Source organism: Microtus ochrogaster, chromosome 1, assembly GCF_000317375.1.
Source record: "Microtus ochrogaster isolate Prairie Vole_2 chromosome 1, MicOch1.0, whole genome shotgun sequence".
In the NCBI taxonomy this organism is placed as follows: Eukaryota; Metazoa; Chordata; class Mammalia; order Rodentia; family Cricetidae; genus Microtus; species Microtus ochrogaster.
Genome location: NC_022009.1, coordinates 107,952,057 through 107,965,344, shown reverse-complemented (window position 1 = coordinate 107,965,344; position 13,288 = coordinate 107,952,057). Strand labels below are relative to the sequence as shown.

Genomic DNA, 13,288 nt, shown 5'->3' with positions numbered 1-13,288 from the left:
TGTGTGTGTGTGTGCGTGCGTGTGTGTATACAAATTTCCATTAGCCCCAAGTATAGCTGGCTAACTTCTGGTGTATAAATGAAGTCTTAACTAATAACTTAAAATGAAGACGGCTTATTGGATGGCAGGGCACTATATCTGAAATTAATATCATTATAATAGAAGGAAAAAATAACCTCTGGAGATGCCACTTTGAAGTGACTGATACTTTGAAACTCTGAACAGGAAATGTCTTTTTTTTTTTTTTTTAGTCCATATGCAAGTAATGTCTACTTCAGGGTTTGGTACAAAGACAGAACAGACAATAGTCTGGCATTAAAACACTTCTATGAAGGAAGGAAGTAGGCTCAGCAGAAAAGACACCACACGGTTTCCTTCCCCCTTCCAACCCCCTTTGGTCTTTTTTTATCCAGAAATTTCAGAGATCTGCAAAGGCCCTCTACGCTAACTGGATAAGTTAAGCATGACTGTGTCTCCTGCAGGCATCAGCATCCCCTACCCCCATTCTATACCAAAAGCTGCTCAAAAGGTTCTGTGCTAGCTCGCTGCAAGGCTTCTAAATTCAATCTTCTGGCGCAATTCATTTCCTCTTTTTCTCTGAGAGGGAGAACATAGCACAACTGATAAATGGTTTTCTTAGACAGAACAGTCTCTTGTCCAAGCTCATGAGAAGCCAACAAAACACAATTTCATTTCCCTTTCTTGGCTCTTGGTCATTTCTCATAATGCTGGTGTGTTTGTGGGCCCTGAGCTGGCACGGGAAGGGAGGCAGGGCATGGGATGGAGATCACGCATGAGGACCCCTGTGTTAGCATAGCCTCGGACTCTGTCCCTCGGACACTGGGGCCCCAGAAAACAGGCACAAACACACACGGGTAGGCCTGCTGTGCTCAGGCAAGTGCACCCGTGCTGATGGCAGAAAAAAAAATCTATTTCAAGTATCTCAACTTTTAGGAATAGTCTAGCATACATAAACAGGTCCTAATAGTTTATCCTGTTAAAATCTCAAAAATAGAAAGGGTTCCCAGAGGTTTCGCCTCAAGAAAGAAAACCTCCACTAGGACGTGAGCTCTCCACCCAGGGGAAATGCAACCCTTTTCCTCCTTTATAGGACTGACGTGTCAGAGAGGGAAAGATCAGCGGTGGCGCTAAGGTATAAAGTGGTGCCATGTTCTAAACCGTGACCGTAAAACGATGTAAACCTCGCAGAGAGTCATTGGGCAAATATGAAGCAGATAATTGCATGACTCCAATTATGCAAGGTGGTGACACAATACAGGGGCAAAGCTCAGGAAATGAAAAGCCTGTGAAAAGAACAGGGAGGGAAAATTCCAAGACAAAAAGGGCACTACTACTGAAGATCTCATGCCTCTGTCACCTGGAGTTATTTGGTGACAGACTTAGCCATGACTACTACCGCCACTCTCTTGCTGAGTAACACGAAATCATTAACTGGACCATGATTTGCATCTAACGTGAAACCGAGAGGACAGAGAAACAGCCAACCACAAGCTTGTAAAAACGATGCAAAGAAGAAGTAAATTGACTGTTTGCAGGCAGAGCGTTCCATCTCATTATTCAGCACATCATCCACAGTGACGACTACAGAGAACACATATGGAACTTGCCCTGTCTACCTACAGGAGGTGGAAGCTGCTTCACACAAAGGTCGCTAGCAATGAACACAAGACCTTAAGATGCAAATGTGCCTATTCATATTTCAGTGTGACAGTCATTCAAGAGAGGAAACACTGGTGACAGTGACGTGGGCCACTCTGATAAAGCCTGCGAGAACAGGGAACACAAGCAAAGGCGGCAGGAGCCAGGGCACTGGGGCTCCTTACCCCCTGATTCCGTGGTGCTCTTCTTGTTTAGGATTCGTAGGATATCTTTGGTGATCTTCTTCAGCTGATGCCTGGCTTCGTCACGCTCTTTTCCGACTCCGTAGAGAAGGATTGTGCGCTGGTTACATTCATGACTTGAAGACTCATCCTGAAAGACAGCAAATGACTCTGAAGCCAGTTCGCAGGGCTGGGGGTACATGTCCTACTCCTGAAACACACTAGTCACGGCCTCTCCATGCCTGTTTGCGGGAGCGGCATCTGCCAGCTCTGCAACTCACCTCAACCTCCACCGGCAACACCCCTGTTTTTCCAGTTTGGAACATGCTAAAGTAAAAAAAAAATAATAAAGTACCAGCTGGCCTGAAGCATTTGATGTGGGCGTACCCTGCAGAGTAAGTTCTGGCTATTGAAAGATTTTTCTCATTGTCTAAATTTTAACATGGCATAGAATGATGATACTATTTCCTTAGTGAGCTTGGTCTCAGATGTACAGCAATAAAGTGTGTTTTATATTTAGGGAAAAAATATTACTAGGACCTTCAACTACCTTCAGAGAAGGGTACTACACTTACTTCAACATGGCTGTGTAAGATATATTAATATTTATTTCCAGATGACAATAAAGGAAAGCATAAGAATCACCATGTATAAGATAAGTATCTAAAAACACATAGTCTGAGATGCTCACTATTGCTCTTCCATTTTAGACCCCAGGCTCCTCAAATGATCACGCAAATCCAAGCGCGACTTCTTCCCTTGTGAGAAAATAAATTATTGAGTCACTGAGTAACGAATGTAAGTCTAGCATTGAGATGAATTTAGCCTTAGCCAAATGTAACATCCTAACTCAGGTTAGGACTGGCTTAAATTTTTCAATGTTAATTGACATCTTTTGTTTTCCATTTTCTGAGTAAAGTTATTTGCTTCTCAGCTGGACCTTTCACTGTATCTCCCCTTTGTTACTCTTTGTAGCGCACCATCCATGCAAAGGCCTCCCCTTCCTCCTTGCCTCTTATCCTAAAAAACTCCTCCTAGGGGATATGTTTATCATTGGCAACAGCAAAACCCTTCAGAGATGAGGACCTGCAGCATTGCCCATAGGGTTCTGTGTGTTCCCTGCATACAGAACAAACACGGTGCTTCCGAAACTGTTGGACAAATGCCATGTTCACTCCCCAGTTCAATCTACAATTCAATTACACAGTGCTAGAAATAATACGCATTTGCATTTCCTGTTGACTTCTCGTTCTATATCGCTAATTCTTAATGTTCCAAAGGGTCCAAATAGACCTAAAGAGGTCCAGACAGGGATTGTGAAAGATCAAAGGTCCACATACTAGTAACAACTCAGGACAGCTACAGCCCCATAGTGTACCATGCTTAGGGCTGAGAGAGCTTGGAATGTATCCTAGTCACGACAGTAAACAACTCATAATCCTGTGTAACAAACCTACTTCCTAGTCTCAGAATCTTCTTCTGAAGAACTGAATAGTGTCTGTAAGTGACTGCGAGAATAAGCAAGACATACGCACATGCAATGTCCTAGAACACTGTGTGTGTGTGTGTGTGTGTGTGTGTGTGTGTGTGTATGGTGCTCACTATTCACATTCTAGACTCCCACTCCTCCACACATACCAAGAGACCACAAGGTACTGCATTAATCAACATTTCACACAGACTTGCTTAAGCTCTTCCTGTCACCTAAAAGGGATGATCTTAATTGCTGATATTTACCTCGAGGGAGAGTGTTAGGACCCCATCAGTGTCCTCAGCACACAGGGACTAGGAAGGGGAAGCAGGATTTGGGGCATTCAGACATAGATCATTCATTTTCTATGTTGTTGCTTTTTGGGGGGCATTAATGGTTGTCTTCCTGAGTCCCCTGTTATTCTCTTTAGTAAAAGTGGCCCTTAATGCTTAGTGAGCAAAAAGAAGTCAGTGGAAGAAGGAACAAACATGGGTGAAGGAAGATTGAAGGGAAGAAAGGAAGACAAAAAAAATCACTGTTTCGTAGGGAACAACTGGCTGTTAAAGTGCTAAGAAAGCTGAAGAAGCGTGAAACCAATAGAAAGGTCACGTTTGTGTGGTGAACGGAGTCTCAGCTGTGGGGATGAGGAACAGAAAGCAGAATCTAGAGAGCACCTGATGGAGAAAAGTGTCAGACAGCAGGGTCCAGTGAGTGAGTGTGCATCATGCTGGATTTCATTGAATCAAACTGAAAAGGTTGTTGGAGATAAAACAAGAAAGTGTGTGGTTAACGTGTATTGGGTTTGATGTGGGCACTAATGTTGGTCAGAGTTGAGGCGGCTAGGAGAGCACTAAGACCAGAGGAATGTGCAAAGCTTCCACGTTCTACTTAGGTGGCTGAGATGGTGGAGAACAGGAGCCAGCTATGAAAATGATACACACCTGTGCTTCTTGACTAAGTAAGATGCTCTAGCCAAGCAAGGCCCAGACGTCAGGTCTGGGGACACAATAGGGACGGTTAACCAATGGTCCAACAGGGATCAAATGGAGGCAGAGTTAGTTTAGATGTGAATCAAATGGAGGCAAAGAGTCAGTTTAGATGTGATATTTATTTTTATTTTTTTAATTTTGCTTTGTTTGGTGTTATTAAAAACTTGTGTGAATGTCAAAAGCGAACTTTCTCTAGAGTGGCTATGAAGCGAGAGGTTGAGGAGCGAGCTGCTAAAGAAGGAATAGAGGCAGGGGTGGCTGGGAAGCGATTCAAGTTTACTAGAAGCCGAGTAGGAAAAATGAGTTAAAAAAGAAAATGTGATGCGCAATCAACAGCAAGCTTTTGTTTCAAATGATGACACAAATAAAGACACCTTCAAAGGATGGCAGGTTTGTGGAGCAGATTGTTGATGAGAGGTGGGAGACAATGGGTCACTGTCTAGATCGACAGAGGAGACAAGAACACTGCCTACGTAACCTCAGGCAAAGAAATTTCAGGAAAAATAGCACATGGAATCCAAGACATGAGTAACTTGCCCTGCTGGAGAGAGAGGTGACGCAGCCACTGTAGAAGAGCATACAAGGAGATAGGAGGGATTCTACAAGAAGGCATTACTGACTTCCTTAAGTTAGTATCAGGAAAAGAGCAATAACTATTATTGGCTTTCCAACAGCAAAGCAGGGACATTTTGAAGTTTCCAGCAGGCTACATGACTTGTTTGTGTCTACTTTTTTTTTCTATAAGTAGAAAAATGTAGAAAACCTCAAACTGAATTTATCAGGTAAGAAGCAACTCAACCTATGAACATATACCAAATACTTACAAAGGTGGCAGTCCTTTATCTTAGTATTTGAGCATCCTGACATGGCATAGTTGTAAGAAATGTTAATGATCTGAGACCAGAACTAAAAACTATACTAATAGATAATCCCTAAATGGGTATATTCTTTGAACAGAAAAGAACCAGCTGAATCCACTACAGAACTCCATCTGTCTTTATTTTTAGGATAAGTGCAGAGAACTGAACAGGCCATGTCCCCTGTAAACTGAGTACTCAGAGGAACATCCTCCACATCGGTTACTTCCCCTCCCTGAGCATCACATCATGCAAACAGAGGCCTAGCTGGCTAAGAAACCAGAAGGCTTTCTCTTTAAAACCACAGCACGCTTACCCACCCTAGAAATATCAGACATCCTTAGGAGGAAATAATGAAGTTGGCCAAATTAAGGTCTGCTCTCAGCCATCTTCGTTTCTTTAAAATTAACATTAAGAATAACTGCCAAAATGTGTGTGCTTTTAATGTGCATGCCTTACAGTGTGGGATAACAGAAGCTGAAGTCATCAGAACAATGTGCACAGAGTTCATGATACACTATTTCTCTTCTTTCAGGCAAGGACCAGGCTGACAGATAATGGAATTACAAGACACGGCCTTTTATTTGCTAAATATTCCCAATGCCCAACACTGCTTATGTTTTAAAACTATATTTATATAACCTAAATTGCTATGGGAAAAAACCCTAAGCTAGCTAATAAGAGACATGCTCTGGTATAATGTACGAGTTTAATCAAAAAAATCATTGATATCAAAATGATTAAAAGTCATTAGAATTGAAAAGACTCCAAATATGACCAAATATCTAATTATATCTTCATCCTCCTGCCCAAACCTAAATGTACAAGGACCACATGCACTTTAAGGAATGGCCTCCTGGGCTCATAGCAATGCTATATGAATTAAAACAAATTTTAGATAAACAGAAAGTATTATCTTCAATAAATTTGGCAAAATAATTTAACATTTAAAACAAAAGGTTTGCTCAATTTTCCAAATTATCTTGAATATAAAATATATTAAATTTCATTTGCCAAATAAGACTATTACAAAGTGTTGGTGATGGTGTTGTTTACTGACAGGAGGAGGCAGATGTGACCAATTGATTGTGCTACATGATAAGACAGAGGGTTTTTTTTTAATTGATTTTATTGAGTTATACATTTTTCTCTGCTTCCCTTTCTTCCTCCCCCCCTTCCCTTCAACCCTCTCCCATGGACCCCATGCTCCCAATTTACTCAGGAGATCTTGTCCTTTTCTACTTCCCTTGTGCATTAGATCCAAGTATGTCTCTCTCAGGGTCCTCATTGCTGTCTAGGTTCTCTGGGATTGTGAATTGTAGACTGGCTTTCTTTGCTTTATGTCTAAAAGCCACTTATGAGTGAGTACATATGATATTGTCTTTCTGAGTCTGGGTTACCTCAATTAATATGATGTTTTCCAGCTCCATCCATTTGCCTGCAAATTTCAAGATCTCATTATTTTTTTTTCTGCTGAGTAACAACAGAGTTTTAGGATGAGATACTTTCCACCTAAATATTTTAGTGACTTTCAAGGCTAGGTGACCAAAGGGGAAATTGGCAGTTGGCAGTTGTCCGCAATGAGAAAATATGAGAAGGTTTAGAGAAAAGAGTTTGTGGTTGTCACTTAAAATCTGAGGAAAGATGAAACAGGCTGAGGTCAAAGCTCTTTTTAGTCTTCCAGTTACTACTGAGAATGTTCCAAGGATTTGAAAATCTATATTCTTAGTAAGAAAGCATAGCTGAGGAATCATGAGTTGATTTTCTTTTATCCTGGCAGGCTGATTCACTGAAGACAATCTATAACTCTCCTTCTGGAAACCTGTTTTAACAGAGATCTCAGAAACAGTATAAGGATCCGAGAGTTTTGAATTGGGTATAAAGGCAAGGAGAGTGCTTATGTATCAAAAGGCAGTGCGGATGTTTGGTTCTCCCTGGGCCCTGAAGAGGAAAGAGACCAGAGGTGGCATGCGGGGGGGGAGAGTCCCATGAGCAAAGCATGCTGTGGACCAGACAACGGGGCTTGGGATGGAGTCTCCAATTAACCTGACTGCTCCACTCAGGTTCCTTCATTCAAAAACTGATCACAGAATGAGTACTGGCTGATAAAATCAATGTGGGTTAATTATGGCAGTGCAAGAGATCAAATGTGGGCGATTATCATCTCAAAGCGTAAAGCTCCTCTAAAAAAGTATCTCAGACACTCAAATCAGCAAGTAAGACCAGTTTAATTGGCTTTGCTTATATGAAGAACAACCATGTAGACTTTTCAAAAGCCTAAAATCAAATCACTACTTCTTTCTAGGTGATGGAAATACTGCAGTTAGTACGTAACTGAATGTTGCTGAAGTGAATGACATTGACGGCTTGACTTCAAATTGTGGTGGCAATAATAGTCCTGTGTCTATTTAATCCAGTGGTCCTCATGCTTTAGTGTGCCTGAGCATCATCTGGAAGGAAGGTTAAATACAAAAAGGGGGGGGGTGTCTCTGGTTCATGGAGACTAGGGAGGTTCTCTAATTGCACATTCTAAAAACAGGGTTCATTCAAGTGATGCTGAGCTGCCATGACACACTCTCAAACCATTAAATCAATTTAACAAGTATACACACACTCAAAATTCAGAATTGGAGAATATGTCTTAGTAGAGGCATCTATCTGCCCAAGGAATTTTACTGCTGACAGAAAACCATTTCGGTACTTGTGAACAATGCATGCGCTTTATCTCCAAATGCAGGAGCCAGAAACATAAATATAAATAATATAAAACAGTAACAAATTTATCCTACAATTTCACTCCAAGTGTATCTTTTGCCTGTTTTAGTGTAAAATTTAAGGAATTGCATATAATAATGATACAAAGGTAGAACCATTACCCACAGACTCAATACTAAAAAACAAACAAAAACCAAGCAAACAAAAATAAAAACCACTGTTCCTTATTTAAGTTTTGTTCAGAACAACCATGAAAACTGTTCATGCAATCAGCCTGGCAATGGATACAACTGTTTTCTTTCCTAATATAATTTGGGAGTCTAATAATTTATAATGGGATGATGCTGTTTTGCCCACAAAGACATTAATCAATCACAGATTTTAAGTAATGTCATTATGAACCAGGATAAAACAAGAAGCAAAAGGCTTACCATCCCCAAGGAAGCACACACTTCAAGATAATAGAATTACTTGTTAGACAGTAACGCATCTCCCACTTTGAGCACACTGTGTTTTCAGGTGAACAGCCATCTGAGAAAGCCAGTGTGCAGCCTTCCCCCAGGACCAGATTTAGAAGACTTCATCTCAACTTGAATTTATCATTTATTTGCATGGAAAATCCCCCTCCGAGAAACACTCGACCTTACTGATTCTATTACAGGTTTTAGAAAAAAAACAAAGTCGCAGTATCTTAAACTGGTTTTCAAAAGATGACTTCTCAGCCACCTTTGCCCCATTATTTCCCAAGAGATAAAAGCAGAAGTCCTAAAGCCAGACAGATTCGGTGTCTGCAGAGCTTTGAATGTGCAGTGGAAGGTAATCTCTCACTGGGATGTTCTTCCTTCCCCTCTCCCTTTATTTCTCTCTAGAACGCTCAAGACTGCATTGCTGAAAACTCAGCAGATTCTCTATCACAGACAACACTGGCAACTAAACTAAGTACTGAGAGAAAACACCAGATGCCGGCCTGCAAGTTCCACTAATTAGTATTACTGGAGATACCCAAAACCTTCAGGACCAACGGGATAACCAGGTAAGGTAACATTATCACTTGACAGACTTGTACTTATGCTATGACGTATATGCATGTTTTTCAAGTTTGTTTGTAAGATCGAAAACCTTATATAACAATTAACAAAATGAGAAGCATACAGTTTTTGAATAACATTAAGTTAAAAAACTAAGATACTAGTCTTAGTGGCATGGGAGATTAAGTTCTTCAATAAAAATATGACAAAGCATGGATAAATGTTGATGTTTTGACTGTGAAATGAGAATTAAATATAAACAAAGGAACAGGATTTCCCAATGTTGAGACATTTGTTAAATAATTTACCTACTATGTACAATGAGCCTTCCTAAGGTAGAATTACCAGAACGATCTAGGAATGGACAAGCAGAAGGTACTAATGAAGGCTAAGAGAACTGAACTCAGGGTTCGCTCTCACCTTTAAGGTGTGGAGTAAGAGGTGCTGAGGTTATACTCCTGTATATGTCTTAACTGTATAATTTTCAGTAATTAAATGATTCCATTGACATTTGGAGGGAATATCTGCTATCTTAATTTATCATGTTAGAGCTTATATAAGAGTTATATGGGTTTTTAAAACTGTATTGGAATATGAGAAGTTCTGCTAATTGAGAAATCATTTTATTTGTTTGATGGAAATTTGAAAATCTTTAAACTCCATCTTAAATTTCCAGTTAGATGCCATATATAGAATCCAAGTCAACTGGCTGATGAGTCAACACTCTTCCTTGCGCTGTCTGTTGTGTGATAACCTAGGAAAGCAGATGAGGACCAATTTCTGCTATTTTATTTTAGCTACCATTAAACATGTCACAAACCTGAGAATGACGCTCTGGCTGCTTTGTGAAATAACAAGCAATTGTCACATATACAAAGGCTGCTTCTGCCTTCTATTATTGTTACTGTTTTAGGAGTCACACTGAATGATAGTCAGAAAACATAAACGAACTTCAAACACAATGAACAACTTGAAAATGAGAAATAAATGGGACAAATGCTCTGAAGTAAATAATGAGTCTCTGTAAGGCTAACATTTGATTGTATGGCTGACTGGGCACAGGCAGAAACATTTCCTAATACACAGGAAAAGAACTTTGGATTTTTATTTTCTACAATTTACTACTTATTTTATTGAATAAACTTCCCAACAGTGATTTCATACCAAATTCTTTGATTGGGATTGTATTTATACTTCTAACTCATAATCAATCACTTCTCCATTTAATTCATCAGTGATACTAAATTATGAAACCAGGAATGTGGGTACAGAAGAAAAGAGAGCTGTAAACAGAATAAAAGGCTACAGGCTTGAAAGAAAAGCATTACTGCATGCCTGTCATTGGGCTTTCCCATATAAATAGAGGAGGGCAGACACCAAGGTGACAAACATTCAACAAAACAGACACAAGGCTCCCATAACATCACACAATACACTTCATATCGTTTTAATTTGCTAGAGACAGAATATTTGTTTAGATGGAATATTCAGGAATTCAGTTTTCTCTTAATTCCTGCCAACTGCCACCATTAAGACAAAACTCAAGCTTTAAGCAAGGTTATACTTCTAAAAGTTGTGCAGAGAGATAACAACCAAACCTGTGACTAAGTGTAACCTCCCCCACTCTCTCTACTCTAGGAGCTAGCACAATGGAGATGCCTACTATGGACACCACCATAGCCAATAGCACCTTCATACCTGAGAACGGCACCCAATGCAGCAGAGACTACAAGATAACCCAGGTTCTCTTCCCAGTGCTTTATACCGTCCTGTTTTTTGCCGGACTCATCACAAACAGCTTGGCAATGAGGATTTTCTTTCAGATCCGCAGTAAATCCAACTTCATTATTTTTCTTAAGAACACAGTCATCTCCGACCTTCTCATGATTCTAACTTTTCCATTCAAAATTCTTAGTGACGCCAAACTGGGAGCCGGACCTCTGAGAACCTTGGTGTGCCAAGTTACCTCAGTCACCTTTTATTTTACAATGTATATCAGTATATCATTCCTTGGTTTGATAACCATTGACCGCTACCTGAAGACCACCAGGCCATTCAAAACTTCCAACTCCAGCAGTCTCTTGGGTGCAAAGATTCTTTCTGTCGTCATCTGGGCCTTCATGTTCTTACTCTCATTGCCTAACATGATTCTCACGAATAGGCGTCCAAAAGATAAGAACATCAATAAGTGTTCTTTCTTAAAGTCAGAGTTTGGTCTGGTCTGGCATGAAATAGTCAATTACATCTGTCAAGTCATTTTCTGGATTAATTTCTTGATTGTCATTGTTTGTTACAGTCTCATTACAAAAGAACTCTACAGGTCCTACGTAAGAACAAGAGGTGTAGGCAAAGCTCCCAAGAAAAGAGTGAATGTCAGAGTTTTTATCATCATTGCTGTGTTCTTCATCTGTTTTGTGCCCTTCCACTTTGCACGGATTCCCTACACCTTGAGCCAGACCCGGGCCGTCTTTGACTGCGCGGCTGAAAACACTCTGTTCTATGTGAAGGAGAGCACCTTGTGGCTGACGTCCTTGAACGCCTGCCTGGATCCATTCATCTATTTCTTTCTTTGCAAGTCTTTCAGAAATTCCTTGAAAAGTATGCTGAGGTGCTCTAATGCTATGTCACACTCTGGGGAAAACAAGAAGAAAGGACAGGAAGGTAGTGACCCAAGTGAGGAGACCCCAATGTGAAACATGACCCCAGGGGCTGTTTCAGTCTGCGGCATTCACACTCCTCTAAGGAAATCACACCACAAAAATACTAATATTACCTTAAAGGAAACTGAGCTAATGACTCTTTAAATAAGCAATAAACTAGGGAAATAATCATCTACTTTCACACACACACCAAATGGATGTATATGTACGTACGTATGTATGTGTGTATATATATATGTATATATATGTACTTATACATATGTATGTCATCTTAAAATATAAGGGAAAAATCCTAATCTTCAGGAATATAGTAAAATAAACTGCATCCTATTGCTACACTGCAAGCAAACCCACAAAGAATTAGTGATTTACTTAGTTTCTGCAAAATGATCAACAATGAAATGCAATATCCACTGTCATTTTAAAATGCATTACCAATCAGTATTATTTTTGTAATAAGTGAAAATTTATGTTCAGTCTGATACATCAAGCACAGTAACTATGGACTTCTCATTTATGACAACAAAGACAAGAACAACCCCATGGACACTTAAACCAAATGAAATGACATTGTGAATGAGGCCTGAATTAGTATAAATGCTCATCAAGAGGGGAGAGGTTTAAAAGTGTATCTTTCCATAAATAACAGACATCGTGAATAAAACCATTAACTTAAGGAATGTAAACGTTCATAACATTCTAATATTTTAAAAAATATATTACTACTTCCTTAACACTAGAGAAAGCAATTTCACTAAGACTCTGAGTTGACTCGGTACAGCGCCATCATTGGCACTTACCTTTGTTAATCAGCTTTAGAAACGCCTGCTGCTTGAATGAAAAAAAATCACTTCTTAGTAAGAAAAGTGAATAACTATAATTACCAGAATGCATCTCACACCTACCAATAAGAAAGCGACTGAACTGTCTGACATTACCTGTTTGTAATCACGCGTATAATATTAAAGATTACATTTATTCTGTACTGTTTTGTTGGAATTTATTGGTTCAAAAGCTTGGCGACAACGGCTCAACCTTCCTCTCCTACAATAATCAGCAAATGTGTTTGGGAACGGCGGCCAGCACAGCTTTATTCCGTCTTATTCTTCAGCCTCTTTAGGAAATCTCATCACGACTTCAAGTCCTCATATAATTATAAAAGAGATGAGATGTGGAGTCAGATAGCATGTATCTCATAGTTGCTATTTTATTTTTATTAGCAATCATCACAGAACTGGTCTATATTTATTGGGTATGGTGTGACACTTCAGTTTATGCATATAGGCAATAATGTCCAAATTAGGACCATATTTAATAGCTTTAATATAAACAAAATATCTAATGTGTGGAAGTTCAAATCATTTGTCTCAATTATTAATGCTCCTAAGAGGTGATTCTCCAACAGAAGATGGTAAAGATTAAGAGCATCTAAATATCATTAAAGTAAGTGGAAAGGGTATACTATAGACAAGGCTGTTGAACTTCAATGTTTTCCAAACCCAACCCAACTTCTCAAGTTACATTGTAGTGCAAAGCTAAGAAGATTTAACTCATAGTGTGGCAACTACTCCCTTCGCACATTGGCCCTGCTACAGTGTGAACCTGACTGGAGATGGAGGCAGAGACTGTGAAAAATGAGCACATGCAGGCAGGGGACATAGCTCACACACACACACACACACACACACACACACACACACACACACACAGAGAGAGAGAGAGAGAGA

General features: G+C 39.8%; 2 protein-coding genes across 2 annotated transcripts in view; one reads left to right on the top strand and one right to left on the bottom strand.

Annotated features, from left to right (window-relative positions):
- P2ry12 (purinergic receptor P2Y12) overlaps positions 1–12,543 on the top strand; it is a 40,260-nt gene extending 27,717 nt beyond the window's left edge. The window contains exons 2-3 of the mRNA XM_005344021.3: positions 8,743–8,906; positions 10,540–12,543. Of these exons, the coding sequence (XP_005344078.1) occupies positions 10,551–11,594 (1,044 nt within the window). The 5' untranslated portion in view covers positions 8,743–8,906; positions 10,540–10,550 and the 3' untranslated portion in view covers positions 11,595–12,543. The remainder of the gene's footprint in view (positions 1–8,742; positions 8,907–10,539) is intronic.
- LOC101989511 (mediator of RNA polymerase II transcription subunit 12-like protein) overlaps positions 1–13,288 on the bottom strand; it is a 224,414-nt gene that overhangs the window by 61,117 nt on the left and 150,009 nt on the right. The window contains exon 2 of the mRNA XM_026780392.1: positions 1,845–1,992. The gene's annotated coding sequence lies outside the window, so the exon portion shown is untranslated. The remainder of the gene's footprint in view (positions 1–1,844; positions 1,993–13,288) is intronic.